The 15,158-nt window shown below is 38.8% G+C and overlaps 1 protein-coding gene across 1 annotated transcript; it reads right to left on the bottom strand.

Moving 5' to 3' along the window:
* Positions 1-4,735: 4,735 nt before the first annotated feature.
* LOC104621855 (phosducin-like protein 2) lies at positions 4,736-13,073 on the bottom strand. Its single transcript, XM_010288468.1, is given in 10 exon segments — positions 4,736-4,807; positions 4,809-4,862; positions 4,864-4,907; positions 5,225-5,386; positions 5,389-5,432; positions 7,040-7,183; positions 10,038-10,128; positions 10,629-10,692; positions 10,694-10,750; positions 12,780-13,073. Coding segments are annotated over 10 exon segments (1,026 nt in total).
* Positions 13,074-15,158: the final 2,085 nt, after the last annotated feature.

Genomic DNA, 15,158 nt, shown 5'->3' with positions numbered 1-15,158 from the left:
CGGGGTTCCGCTAAACGGAGGCACTTTGCTATCGAAACAGTAAACCCGGTACAGAGCCCCCGTTCCGGGCAGTGCCTGAGCGTATGAGTCGGTGCCCGCTCATACTGTCGTTCCCAGAGAGGAATAAGCAGCAGCATCTCGGATGCTTTCTGGGAGCAGAAGTGCCACCACAAGTTATTTAGGGGTACAAGCCACCCGTCTTGGCGGTGGTTTCTTTTATCGGTGTGCGTAAACTGGTAAAACTTAACGGAGTGGCAGAGAACAGACTTGACCGCCTCAGTCCTTTTGCCTGTGTGCCATGCTTTTAATACCAGTTTTATAAATCAGTCTTAGCGTTAGAAATAAGAAATCACCCTAGGTGTGTTTAAAAATCTCAACACCTAATAATATCTTGTAACTTTTAAAATACTGTACTAATATTGTACGGTTTGTACAACTTGTATTGTACAGTACTAATCCTGGCTGTTGAGGTCTGAGAGATTTCTGGACCGCCAAACTGATGGAAGGCTCACAGCAAGTAAGTTTAGCTGAAAAGTAGCAATTTAAGTCCATTCTTCTCATTTGCCAATCCTTTCAGTTTGGTGTGGTGTGTGGGTTTTTTTTTTTTGTGTGTGTGTGTGTGTGTGTGTGGCTGCAAGGTAAAAGAGTAATTCTGAACTAGATAAACTGAAGTGCCCTGTGTGGGGTTGATGTATTTTTATTAGGCAGACTACACAGTGATGAGATGTAGACTTGTTCAGAAAATGTATCATTTCAGGACAGGAATGCACAGCTGTAGTAGGAGTTTGCAGGACTACCTATGATAATAAAAGTTAGCATTCTTGTGTTTGTGTGTTGGTAAAGCTTATACAAGCTCTAAGGTGTGCCGATGTTACTGACTTGGCAGAGAAAGTTGTGAAACAGACCAGCTAATAAATACAAACAGCATCAGGTATCAATTGGAGAGATGACTAACTGATACTGCGCAGCCTTTACGTACAACTGTAACGCATTCCAGCCATACCGCTTACTACAGGACTGGAATACGCTTAAATGTGCAGTGATTATGTTGATGTAAACCTGTTCTGCATGCAGCAGAACATAGCAGCGAACTGTTTTCTGTAAAGTAAAACATTGCTCAGTGTTAATAGTATGTGAATATTCCCAGTTTTCTTTCTCGGTTACAAGGATGCTTATTTTTCCATTGATCTCCCCAACAGCAATACATGTAAAAGCGTAATCACCAATGTGTATCCATAGAAGCTGAATTAGTGTTTGTGTCTGGAATGAAGTAAGGAACTTGGCTGCAAAATCTCATGGATCTTTCTTTCTGGATTACTTTTCAGGTAGATCAGTTTCCCCATTTGATTCACCTTGTGACCAAAGTCTTATGCAAAGGTATTGTAGGACAGGAACCTCTTTAGCAGTAATGCTGCTAAAGAGCTAACCATGAGCTCAGTTTTTACACTGCAAGAATTTTAAAAAACATTAGTAAAAACACTTAATTTTTCTGCTTACTGATTCATAATACTCTATTTCTAGCTTTCAATTGAGGAAAATGTGATATAAACAAAACAAATCATTTCATTACTCATGCAGAGGATAATGCTTCTACAATGAAATGTAGTGAAGATAATAGCATACAGAAGGAATGGAAAATCCAGGAGAAAATGCAGGAATATTTTAAACAAAAAGGCATAATTACCAGAACTAGAACATGGCCAAGAAACCAGGAGGCTAAAAATAGCATCAAGCTGTGTGTATCAAATTTGCCACAAATTTGATTTTGCTGGTATTTAGTAACCAGTAGTAACTCTTCTGAATAACAAAGTAGAGATGTTGTGCTGCCTTTCTTCACACCTTGCATGTATGGGAGCATAACTGCAGTGTTGCAGTAGCAAATTACTCTTTATGGCTTGCACATCTTACATTTCGGGATTTGACAAGAGCAAAACAGGCAACATAGCTGTGGAAATCACAGGCATTTGCATTTTTTGACAAGGTCATGGCCTATCCAAGGTGATTTTTTTAATGCTTCTTTTCTGAAGGTATTTTAAAGGCTCCTGAAGGAAGAGGACAGAAAGCTTAGAAATGGTGTGGTGGTTTTATGAAACTATTCTCCACCTAGAAATACTATTTTTCTGGCTCTCATTGTCAATATGAGTTTGCTCCAGTGTGTAATGATAGTTTTGTTTCACTCACAAAGGTTACATGAGAGCCAACATAATTTTCAGAGATTTCCAAATTCTGAGCAGCAAATCTTCTGTGAATTATTGAATGATGGGACTAGATTTGGCCAGAAACACAGAAATTTCCAGTGCACTTCCATTAACTAGCCAGAGTTTCCTACAGAAGTGCCATCTTGTGCATGATATACTTCAGAGCCATCGAACAATCATTTGCTCAGAATGTTCTTTTTTGATCCTCACTGGCATATTCACAGGAGGATCTGTTTGAGGAAGCTGATTTTGAAACTAAATTTCTCATCACTCCAGAATAGTAAAATCAGTGGATTTAACAAAGATGCTGACTTGAAGGTTTACTAACATTCATTCCTAGGCCATTTTTCTACAAATGGTGTAACTGACTCAGAACCAGAAACATCTGCTTTTAACCTGCGGATTCCCTTGGATTTTGCAGCTGCTTTGTCACACCTGATGGCTGTAATTGTCACGGCCTGAAAGGAGCTGTTTAGGACAACCTCCCTCCCCTTGGGACCAACAACCAGATTCGTGATCCCCCTGGACTGAATTAAGGTGAAACGACACCAGCCAACCAATTTAACAATTTAATAGTAAACTAAACAATCTAACCAGACCAACAAGTCCCGTGAACCACGTCTTTCACGGTTTGGCAAAGAGACGTGGAGAAAGAGAGAGAGCAGAGACGAAGAAGATATCACCACCCGTGGATCCAGCAGCGTCCAGTTGGTCGTCTTGATTCTTGCCGTTCCTGCCCCAGTCACTGTGGGCACCGCCTTTTATACTTCTTAGTCCCTCCTTTTTCACTCCGGTTGCCTGAGGAAACAGCACGTTCTTAGTGCCCACGTGGCACGTTCTTCTCACATGCTTGGGCAGGGGGGTCGTTGCTTGTCCGGTGCCCTCAAGTGCCGTACTTAAGGCTCCATTCCGGTTTCGGTTCTTACCACGATGCATTGTTCCCTGGGCTGAGCCGTTTGTGCAGTTCCCCCCGCCAAGCCATCTCCGCATAGATAAGGGTCTGTCAAGGTGAGACGAAGCTGAGTTGATGCACTACTGCCTGCACCTCGTCTTTGTGCTCCGCAACCGGTCTAGTCCAGGTGATATTTACCGCTGTGCCTGCGCTGTAGCTCTGCTCTGCAGGCATCCACACCAAGGAATGTTTAAGACAAAGTCCGCGCGTCGGTCCGCCACAGTAATCATGATCACAGGATCACTTGGACAAAGTAAGGGTCACAAAAGGAGAGGTTTGGCCCTTTCCTGTCAGATCTAGCGACATATTCCTGTCACTTCCAATGTGACAAAACTAGCGCTTGGAACAGTGGTGTGTTGTGCTTGCGTGCTTCACGGCAGCAGCCGCAGTAGCGGGAGGGAGGCTCACCGCTAAGAGGAAGCAGGTGGTAGCGCTCCTTTTAGAGCAGCCAACACTGATATTCACCTGATGTGACAGGAATCATATCTGAAGTCACTGATGACCTATTTACATTTAAAACTACTAGTTAGCTTTCTAGTTTGAAGTGGCAGATAATGGCAGATAAGCCATTATCTCTGAAACGCCTATACTAATTATCTTTCTGAATCTGCAAAATAAAAGTTTCTAGAAGTGGTATCTGCCAGCAGGTATCTACTAATAGTGCAGCTGTATCCTATTGGGTGAAAAAAGAAGTCTGATGTTAATTTTCTTGTTCTTAGGTATCTATATGCCAAGTGTTAAGTGAACTGTTTCTGTTTAATTTTTCTTTCTGCATCCTGATGCTATAAACCATGTCAACTGTATATAGCTAAATCTTCATTAGCACATTGAGATTGTTTTTTTTTTTAATGATGTTTCATTGGAAGAACAACATTAATACTCAAATAAAAATGCTGAATCTGGAGTATGGTCTCTTCATTCACTCACGTAGTTTTGTGTATCTACAGTTGTAATGTAAATTATTTTGTTAACGATAGACTTATTTTTGTTAGGAAGGAACAACGATTCAACTGTCAGTATTCTGAAATAGTGGGAAGATTATCCCTGACACTGGAGAAAATTCCTGAACACCCATCAAACAAATGGAACTATTAGTCAGTGGATTCAGGGCCAAATCCTGATTTGATATCACTGTGCACATCATTGTCTTTGGGTCACTTTTTCAATGGGGGGAACTGAGAAGATATTTAGCAGGGCGGAGTTCTACTACAGTCATTTAACTGAGAATTAAAGGAGTATCTTGTACCCACACTGGATAAAAGGAGGAAGAAAGTATAGGTTAGGGCCCACCAGTTAATACCCTCTCCTTCCTGTTTCATTTAAGCAGAGTTTGTGTGAAAAGGAGAATCCAGGCTTTTGGTGTTCATGACAGACATCTACAAATATCTGAGGTAACTATGGCTTTCATTTACCACATCAATTTTCTTCCACATATCAAACCCAAAAAAATATACCAGTGAAACAACAAAACTCCTTTTTTTTTTTTTTTTAATTGTTCCAGGCTTACCAAAGGAGTAAAAAACTGTAGTTGAGATAATTTATGTTAAAACAGATGATCTGCATTAAAATTTTCTCAAGTAATATCTCATTTCATCACATCACTGCTTTTTGTATTGATGTCTTCATAAGCAGAAATATCACATAGAAATATTTCTATATCGCACCGATGGTGTCATCATATCCATAATGTCCTTTTTGGGTTTTTCTTCTGTCAGGTTTTTTTATTGCTCCAACTTCTGCTAGTTCCCATTCGAACTCTGTAGAAACAGTTTACAATTTATTCTGATAATTGCAGTAATAAAAGACCAAGCTCCATCTCAACAAAAAAAAAAGCGCCATCCTTGCGACAACCCAGCTTTATCTCAGTAAAATGTCTGTCAAATTGCAAAATATCCATGTTATCCAATGTTCTTACCACAGAATTGGTAAATTAATTCTTTGGTTTTTGTAGACTTTTTTCCTACAAAAATAATCAAAAACCTTTTCCACCTTTAAACAGTGATCTTTAGATGTAATGATTACAAAGAACATAAAATTTTCTATAGCATGAATTATTTAAAAATATTTCTCACACCTTCCACTTTAAGATCTATTCCTCCACATTCAGCTACTCCAATGAACCTGCCTTTTATTTCACCAGTATTATATACAAGAATTGTGGGTAAACATCTGTCATGGTAATTCTGAATGCAGCTGTTTACAACGGCTTTGAGAAACTTGACTTCTGGAAATTTCTTGCTAGCAGGCTGTGATGTTTGTTAACCCGTAAACATATTGGGGTGCTAGAAAAGAATAAGAAAGTATGATGACACTTGTGGTGTAAATAATTTGTAAAATAACTAAAGTTATTAAAATAAAGCCTTTGAAGAATAAATGTACCTTATAGTTTGTTTCTACTTTAATTTGTTATAAGAATTGCACTACAGATTTTATTTAGCTGCTTCTAAGATCATTGTGACTTAAAGAGCTGTCCAACTAAAAATACATAATAAGCATAGTCTATAATGTCAGTAAAGCTACCGAACACTTCAAGAATTGTGCCTCAGTTTTGTTCTCCACTGAGAATTTAATGCTCATTTTGTTCATTTATCATAGAGTTTAAATGATATTTTTTAATCTGCAATGTACATTTTACTTTATTTGAACTGCCTTTCAGTTTAACATTTACTTACTTCATTCTTTTAGTAAAATCTAAGTAACGTTAGGGAAACCTTTGTATAGTCATATTACCACCATAGACCTGTTTATTACTTTCATAGATACTATTGGTAACACAATCACTATATAAACCTCAGTGAAAAAAAAAAAAACATTAAAAAAACAAAAGAAACGTGGTGGTTTTTTGTTCCCCTCCAGCCCGTTAACCTTCTAGAAGTTAGGATCTTTGCTGAAGTTCAAGCAGCTGATTTATCCTGTGGACCGTCGAGGAGTTCCAGCAGTACCCTCTCGTGGTCAAAGGCAGGTGAGGCAGTTTCGTTACTAGCCGTTAAAGACTTTGGAGAGCTCATGATCATTCCAAGAAATGTTGAGCTTCCTCATAGACTCGTATTTATGCAATGATAAAGTACAGAATTGGTTCTCCAGCAAACAGAAACAATGAAAAGCAAGAAAAGCTGCTGTTTTCTTCAGATCTGTACATTTAAGTTATTGTAATTTGAACAATTCCATTTGATTGACCGATTCCTATTGCTCATGGGAAAAATACTCAATTCTTGACAGCTGAGAAGAATCAAAGACGCTTCCTCCCAACAGGATTAAAAAGAAGGAAGAAAGAAAGCTGGTCTGAATCTTAAAAAAATGCATTAGACATTCCATACTAATTCTCGGTGCTTTTGGAAAACATCTAATAGAGTTGCTAACATGCTGAACTGATTATGTGAATCCTTTGACATTTCTGCTGGATTCTATCACAACTTCTGCTACCATTAGAGAATTTCTCAAGGAACTAAGAAATTCCCTAGCTTTCCTCAATTTTCATAACAAACTTTCCCTATTGGGCTTTTGATTTGTTCTAGTCAAAGGGGAAATAAAGGTAGAATAATGCTGTTCGAACACTCCTGCTGAGAAAAATCTGCAAAGGAACTTTCCTCAGCACAGACAGTGGACACCACTTTCTCAATGCAATTCAGAAATCTTAGTGAGGTTCAGTACATAGTGATAAGCATACACAGCAAAAGAAATCTTTCATATAATTGAACAAAAGTGAAATGATTAACTCTCACAAAGTGAATTAACATCAAGAAGGTCCCATTCTCTATGATTCCATTGCCTCAAAACAACTGCTATTTTATTAGTCTATTGTATTTAATTTTCCTTGGTATTGCTCTTTAATTACCAGTTCAATTTTCTGTATTGAAGCATTCAACATCTTAAACAAGAAAGTCATTACCTTGACCAATAAAGATTAATTATAACCCAAACATCCTCTGGAGCATTCGTAACTTCCTTTACATACTGCTCTCCATGAATTTCTCGTACTTGCCCAGACTTCTGCGTTCTCTGAAGGCATTTCCATTCTTGGAAGCATTGCTGCCTAATTAAAAAGTAACAATAAAAATAAGCATTTGGAACAGTTTAAATGCATTTTAAAATAGTATCTAGTGCATTTCCCTCAATTACTTTAAAAATGCTTTGAATAACCCTTTAGCTTTAGGTCTTCTAACATCATTTCAGAGCTAGAAAAGCTTCTATGCTAATCTTTCTTCAGTAAGATAACATTAAAATATTTAGTCTTATCTTCCTCAGTATCAGATTTGGGAAACTTGAGTAACAAACATGTTGCACAAGGTTTTATCATTTCAGACAAAGCAAGAAAAAATTAAAGCAGGTCCTAATTGTTTTTCTGATTCTGAAAATGAGATTAGTTTGAGGAAGAACTACCAGTACTTGTACCAGTATTTACCAATTTTAAAATAGTTCCTGAAAATTGGAATGTAAAAACAGTAGATGGCAGTCTTCATCTATAAAAATACTTGCAAGACAGAAAAGGAAAATGTCTCACTGAGATTTGTTGAACTAAAAGCAGCTATTAATTTTACTAACTGAAAGCCACTATAGAAGTGGCTTTTTCAAAAAAGATTAAATAATATATATGCAATGTTATTATACTCTAGCAGCAGTGCATGATAATTTGGATTTACAATTTCCACATAATTATTTCAATTATTATCTTCCTATGAGAATACAACAGTAGACACACAGTGTTAGCACTAGAATTATTTTACTCATTTTAACAATGCAAAAGTAGTGTAAAATCTAGACAGAGGAAATGTTTTGATCATATTAGCGTTTTTATTCTGTGTAAACTGCATGTCTCATTTTTCTTATAGTATAAACCTCTGCAGAACTCAGCAGTATACTTTGTAAAATACCTACAAAAATATTCACATGAAAGTCCAGTACAGCTAAACTTACTAAGTATCCATACAAGCTGCCAAAGTTTTCTGAAGCTGAGTTCATAAGACATGTTGACTCTGCATGGTATTGTAGGTGAAGTGATTGGTGTACTCCTATAAATAGCTGAATAAGGTTGTGCCACAGTTATGCCCAAGAACAGTATATGGTAGATGACAGAATTACACAATCGCGGCATGGCTGAGATTGGAAGGGGTCTCTGGAGGTCATCTGATTCAGTCCCACCACTCAAGCAGGGTCAGCTTTGAGCAGGCTGCCCAGGAAATGTGTCCAGACAGCTTCTGAACATCTCCGAGGGTGGAGACTCCACAACCTCTCTGGGCAACCTGTGCCAGTGCTCGGTCACCTTCACAGTAAAAAAGTGTTTCCTGATGTTCAGAGGGAACCTCCTGTGTTTCAGTTTGTGCCCACTGCCTCTGGTCCTGTGACTGGGCACCGCTGGAAACACCCTGGTTCTGTCTGCTTTATACCCTCCATTCAGATATTTATAGACATTGATTAGGTCTCCCCTGGCCCCTCCTTCAACATAAACTTCAAATTAATATTTTTATTAGGTAAGAAGTAGAAAAGCTATTAAAATTGGGTAAGAAGCAAAACACAATAGCTGTGTATTAGGGGTCCGTCTAGTGGCGTGCACTCCACGTGCACAAACTCGGTATCCTTCACAAAGTTGGAGCCATGTATGTTTAGACCCTGTTTTTCCTAATGTTCTTGTGCAACATGGTAGAAAAGGGATATCTGCAACCAACTGACTATTTTTTCTGCTGGCTTGAAATATACAGAAAATGCTGTCCAGAAGAGAAGAGAGAAAATGGGACACAGAACTTCTCCTTTCTTTGAACATTTATCATCATTTCTCTAACTCCTAAAGACTGGCAGAGAGTATTTTCAGAGTGGCAGAGTGAGGGGTACTGCTTAATCAGGCAAACAGAGAATGAACCCTACTTGTGTAACTTAGATAAATGTTCAGTATACAATATTTATCGAGGTCAGGTCAAGGGAGGTGCCCCTCTACTCTGGTCTGGTGAGACCCCACCTGTAGTACTGCGTCTAGCTCTGGAGCCCTCAGCACAGGAAAGACATGGACCTGTTGGAGCGGGTCCAGAGGAGGCCACAAAAATGATCAGAGGGATGGAACACCTCTCCTATGAGGACAGGCTGAGAGAGTTGGCGTTGTTCAGCCTGGAGAAGAGAAGGCTCCGTGGAGACCTTATTGCAGCCTTCCAGTACTTCAAGGGAGCTTATAAGAAAGATGGGGACAGACTTTCTAGCAGGGCCTGTAGCAACAGGACAAGCGGTAATGGCTTTAAAATAAAAGAGAGTAGATTCAGACTAGACATAAGAAGAAATTTTTCCCAATGAGGGTGGTGAAACACGGGCACAGGTTGCCCCGAGAGGTGGTAGATGCCCCATCCCTGGAAACATTCCAGGTCAGGTTGGACGGGGCTCTGAGCAACCTGACCTAGTTGAAGATGTCCCTGCTCATTGCAGGGGGGTTGGACTAGATGACCTTTAAAGGTCCCCTCCAACCCAAACTATTCTATGAGTCTATGATTTTATACAACACTTCGAACATACACCACCTCTCAATATACAGTAGCATGATATATCTTCAGTTGAACTGAGAATGAGTAACATTGGTTTCCACTGTGGCCCCTTCTATTCTTTTTCTATTAAATATCCAGCTTTCAGGCTGAATTAAGTATTTTAAAAGGGGGATAACTTTGTTCTAACAAAACATCCATGTAAAATATGGTGTAAACTGCTTCTCTCTGCAACTGGCAATTAGGAAGAGGTAGGACAGTAATGTGAGTGCTGTCTATCTGCTGGCAAGGAAGCAAAAGACAAAAAAAGGCAGTTGTGTCAGTCAGCAGACATTACGATTCGAAAGATTCTGAGTTTATTTTTCAGAAGCACGTGCATGTATATGTACAATAGTGTATGCTAATCTGGATGGAAATCTCTTACTATACCTATACATTTCAATAGCTTTGCTATCAGCCTCATCAAAGTCATCTTTAGCTTCCTTCAATTCTTCAAGATTCGTTCTTTCATATGGTTTCACTACAAACAACAAACAAAAAATTAGTTATCTTTTGTTCTCCACAGTGTCTACAAACATTTTAAATGTATGAAAAGTATTACACAGACATGGAACTGATGAAAGAAAAAGATGTACTAATTTCAGAAATTAGTTAACTTTGGCATAACTCTGGGTAAAAGAGAGAAAAAAACAAATTTATTTAACTATAACTATACAGAAAAATACAGAAATGCAGGAGCAGATTACTACCAATTTTTAAGAATGTGAATCTTGCTTATAATGACGCGTTCCCTTATGAAATTATGAAAATTAGTTATGCATACATGTTATATGCCATAATGTTTTCCACTAATGATGTTATATGTTTAATTCAGAATCCTTTTAAAAATAACAAAATGAACATAATTAAAATAAAAATATAATTATTGTACAATGTTTAAGTTACAAAAAGCATTATCAAAAATACCTCCACTTTTCAAATTTTGTTATGCTAATGGCATGTATTTTTAATTTTACTTGCCTTCTGCTTCTTTCTGCAAGTATAAAATCATTTCTTCAACTTCATGTTTCGATTTTTCTTTTGGAAGGAAGAATTCCAAAATGTCTCGGTATATCATTCCATTCAGTATCTTCATCTGGATCCTGTTTTAATATTATGCAACAAAACAATCTTGTGTGCCCTTTTATAAAACAAAACCAGCCCTTTTTCACTTTGGCATATAATAAGGATATGCCAAACATGCAGGATTTCCACTGGATTACTACCATGCCCATGAGTACTATATTGGCCTTTCCAGCTGACAGCTGCTTCATTTTTATTCAACAAGGCTCTTGTACAGAATTTAGCATGAGTATAATGAAAAAAATTCTAATGAAGATCAAATGCCTCAAGGAATTTCACTAAGGTAAAAGAATGGTAAAAGAATTGCTTGGCATTTTGATGTGCATTTTAGATGAAAACATACTTGGTAAATCCACAAAGAGAGCAAACAGAATCATGCTACTGCTCACAAGAAAGTTAAGCATTGGGTTTGCAAGAAGACTCTTAAGTTTCTGGTAAGAAAGGCTCTTATCAGTTTCTGGTAAGAAACTGCCAGTTTCTTCCGGCAGGAGTGAGGAAGCGAGACTTTGCAGGGTTTGGAGCGGAAAGGACATGGCAATCGTTACAGCATTTCCTGCAACAGTTCTACCGCAGGGGCTCAGCAGTCTGCAGGCAAGGGTGCTGCTACCAATATTCACTACTAGCGGGGCATTCTGGCTTTGCAAACATCTAGTGCCTTATTGCTAAGATAAAGAGATTTCATACCTGAGTACTTTGATTCCTTCTGCAAAGCTCCAATATCCAGATTTTGGACTAGGAATGGCAACTCCATTGTAGCTAGTTAGTTACAGAATTTTGAAAATTATTCTCCATAACTTTCCACCTCTGTGAACATGGTTATTTAATCACTAAGTCTTTCAAATATGCTAGCAAAATTTACTTTATCCACATATGAAAACACAGATAAAGAGTTAAGAATAAGTGATGTTTCTCCTTCTTTGATTGAAAAGTAATTGAAATAATTGGAAAAAATAAAAGAGGAGCTCCATATATAATCCGATGAATTAGATGGTCACTGATGAGTTTGGAATAGGAAAAATCGAAATAACTATTTTGCTATAGTGTAATTCCTCAGGGTTTACTTATATAAAAAAACCTTACAGTCAGTCTTACTGCAAGTTTTCAACACTTCACCAAAACAGAATTTTGCCTTAGGTACAGCCAAAGTATCAAAAAAAATCCACAGAACTAAGAGGACATTTTACATTTCTATAAATTTAGGTCCTACATGAAATCTTTCCATAGTGTTTTACTTATGGTGTATTTTATACAATTTCTATTTAATGTTTGTAACATTCTATAGGTTTGTGTAACCAGTTGTACATTGGATATTTTCTAGATGCTGTTACATCTAGAAAATGTAAAAGCAAAAAAAAATTGGATCAAGAATCCTAGATCACAGTAAGCATAACAGAAGCAGGCGTGTCTCATAAATCTGAACTCCAGTCTCAAGGAAAAGAAGATCAGAAGCTAGCAAACCTTTAACAATTTTTTAACAAATTGAGTTAAATCAATGTTTAAAAAGTTGGTGTTAAAAAGTGATTAGTTCAAGGTTGCACAGATGAAATAAATGAAAATGTGTGTCAAAAACTTCAGAAGATATTTGATGGTAAGAGTGCAAAGGAGCCAAGCAATGGCAAAAGTGATCCATTGTAAGTAGATTTCGGAGTATGAAGCTAGACTACTGAGGCAGTATTACTCTACTAGCAGGTCACAATCCCAAGCGAAAAAACTTCTCCTAACACTTCTCACTGCTGCCAATGATAGTGTTAGCTACCACCAGCTTTGCCAGGGTGGATGCACATATCAAGTTTGGGAACCCACAGGCTGGATAACTTCGATCCTTAAGTGTAAATAACATGTCTGGTAAATTAATTTGCAGTTTTGTATTTTTGTTGTTTGTGGTGAATGACACAAAACAAATTCTCAGCGATGGTTTTAAAATAATACCTATGATCGTCCAGCTATCAAAGTGTAGTAGCTTGTTATTCTCACAGGACAGTAATGACAATTAATTTTTAATCATAAGAAACTCAGAGTTTCCTGGTGTATTCTCACAAGAAAACCCACATAAACTGCTCTCCCATTTGCCATTTCTTGGGACCCCCGCAGGGGCTGGGAAGGCGATGCAGGACCGGGATAGCGACGCCATCTCCCTCTGCCCTCCAGGCCCTGCGGCAGGCTTGGCCGCGCCGAGGAAGCCATCGCTGGTGGCTGGCTTTGCTCCTGCCCTCCTTGCCACCTTGCCTTTCTTCTCTCCTCACCCAGCAGGCGCAGTGGCTGCCTCAGGCAGCACGACAGGGCTCTCGCAGCACCCAGCGCCTCTCTCGGCCCCAGCCGCTGCCCACCGGCAGCCTCCCCCATTTCCTTGGTGTCCCCACCCCAACTCCCAGTCTCAGCTGCTGCCCCACCAGGATGGCTCAGGCCTGGGGTGACCCTCTGCGTCCACCTACATGGTTCCCCACGGGCACTGCCTCTCCTCAGGGAGGCCACTACTCTGACCCGGTGGTGGCAGGATGGCAGCGGCCATTGGGGCAGGCCCACCCTGCCCTCACCGTTCCAAAGGTGACGGCATGAGGCAGGTGGGCAGTGAGGCGGCGGTGGGCCCCCGCCATTTGCCCCATCGATCGTTGGCTACTGCTGACATAACTGGTCCTCTTTAAAAACGTTTCAGAGGAAAAAACCCAGAAAACAAACAAAAATAAACAAAATCAAAACAAACAAAAGATCAAACTCAGGGCACTCTCAGTCTGGGCCACTTAGGCTGTGGTTTGGTGGTGGGTGTGACTGGAGGAGGCAGCCCTACTCTTCTGCCTTGCCCTTCAGCCACGGTCTCCTCATCCCACCGCCTACCTGAGTGGAAGCTGTCAGTCGTGCCGTACAAGGCAGTGGGGGGGTTAAACTTAAACAAATAACCTAATTTAATACAATACAATACAATATAATAAGCATTTTGTGGCAAAAGGCCACACATTCGTTCTGACCAGGGGTTGTATAAAACTGGATCCTCAGTTCACAGATAATTGCACCAGTTTGACTGGAGACACAGCAAACTGCAGAGCGAAAATGAGTAGGTAAAAAGAGGAAAAGGATTTCTTAAGCTGGTGTCTACCTCTAAGGCCATCCATCTTCCCAGCTACCTTCTGAAGTTCCACTACTCATCCAAGCTTGCAGAATCAGGAGTAGTAAAGCTGAGGTCAGTTTAAACCATGACCAGGCAGTACAATGTTAAAAACAATAATCTGCTTCTACACTGAATGATTAGTTACTTTCAACACAATTACAGCCTCAACATCATATTTTTACACAACCCTGGTGTGAAAACATACTCAGAGAGAGAAGCTAGGAAGATTGCAATGCTAACTCATTCTTTTGAGTAGAGTTTCTCTAAGTCTATGTCAAAACCAGTTGAGTTTTCAAGTGAATCCTAATTCTGGAAGCAATTAAGTCTTCTGAATGAGAACCATACTGCATCTGTGTTCTTAATAGCTAAAAAAAAATGATGCCATTATATTTCAATTGGATTAAAATAAAGATATTTCTTCAAAACACGCAACTTGTTCAATTTCCTTTTGTTAAGGGAATAGAGATTCTAATTTTTTTTCAGCCAAGGAAACACTATTAACCTTAAGGCTTTTTGAGGACTGCCAAACTCCTTTATCATCAATGTCATTCCATAGGGCACCTGGAGAGCACTTATCTGGACCCTGCAGACTGCCAGAAGTCCACAGGCTACAGTGAGGGAAATACAGGGGTGGAGAACATCATCCTAAAAACCAAACCGCACCTTTTGCTTGGCCTGCCTAGATAAGCTGTGACTTTAAGGACTGTACAAGTCACTTACAAGACTTACAAAATGCAATAGTCTACACTGCAAACATTCTCATTAAAATAAGTCTCTAACTGAGTGCCTTTATTTATAAGGGAAAATAAATGTACTTAACACTGTTGTTAGAGGCAATGTCTGTTGCATGCACACACTGACTTTTTTACAGTTGCATTACACGCAGTTGTAAACACCATAACACTGGGAAACAAATAATCTTAATATGCTTTTAATATAATCAAGGAAGTAAAGAAACTTTTGAATTCTTAAGAGTCTAGCTTAAGAACATTTACATTCTAGTGAGTTTAATCGTACATTAGTAACGAATAATTTTTGTAAGGAAAACAGTATGTCCATGTACTCAGCATTCCTGCAGCATTAATTTTAGGTCAGGAATCTAAAATCCTGAAAAGATAAGAAAAAGCATTAGCTGTTGGCATGATATAACACTAAATACTTAAAATACAATAGAGGTATAAAATATATTAGAAAAGACAGCATTATCACATTGACATTTATATCTCTCCAAATAGTTGAATGCTTTGAAATTAAATCCTGAAGTCTCTACTTAGTTTCAGTGTGAGGTTTTTTTACTGTGTAAGATTAGGGGATTACCCCCAGGA

Source organism: Phaethon lepturus, unplaced genomic scaffold, assembly GCF_000687285.1.
Source record: "Phaethon lepturus isolate BGI_N335 unplaced genomic scaffold, ASM68728v1 scaffold3066, whole genome shotgun sequence".
Taxonomy (NCBI): domain Eukaryota; kingdom Metazoa; phylum Chordata; class Aves; order Phaethontiformes; family Phaethontidae; genus Phaethon; species Phaethon lepturus.
The sequence above is the reverse complement of the archived record's forward strand: the minus strand, read 5'-3'. Positions and strand labels throughout refer to the sequence as shown.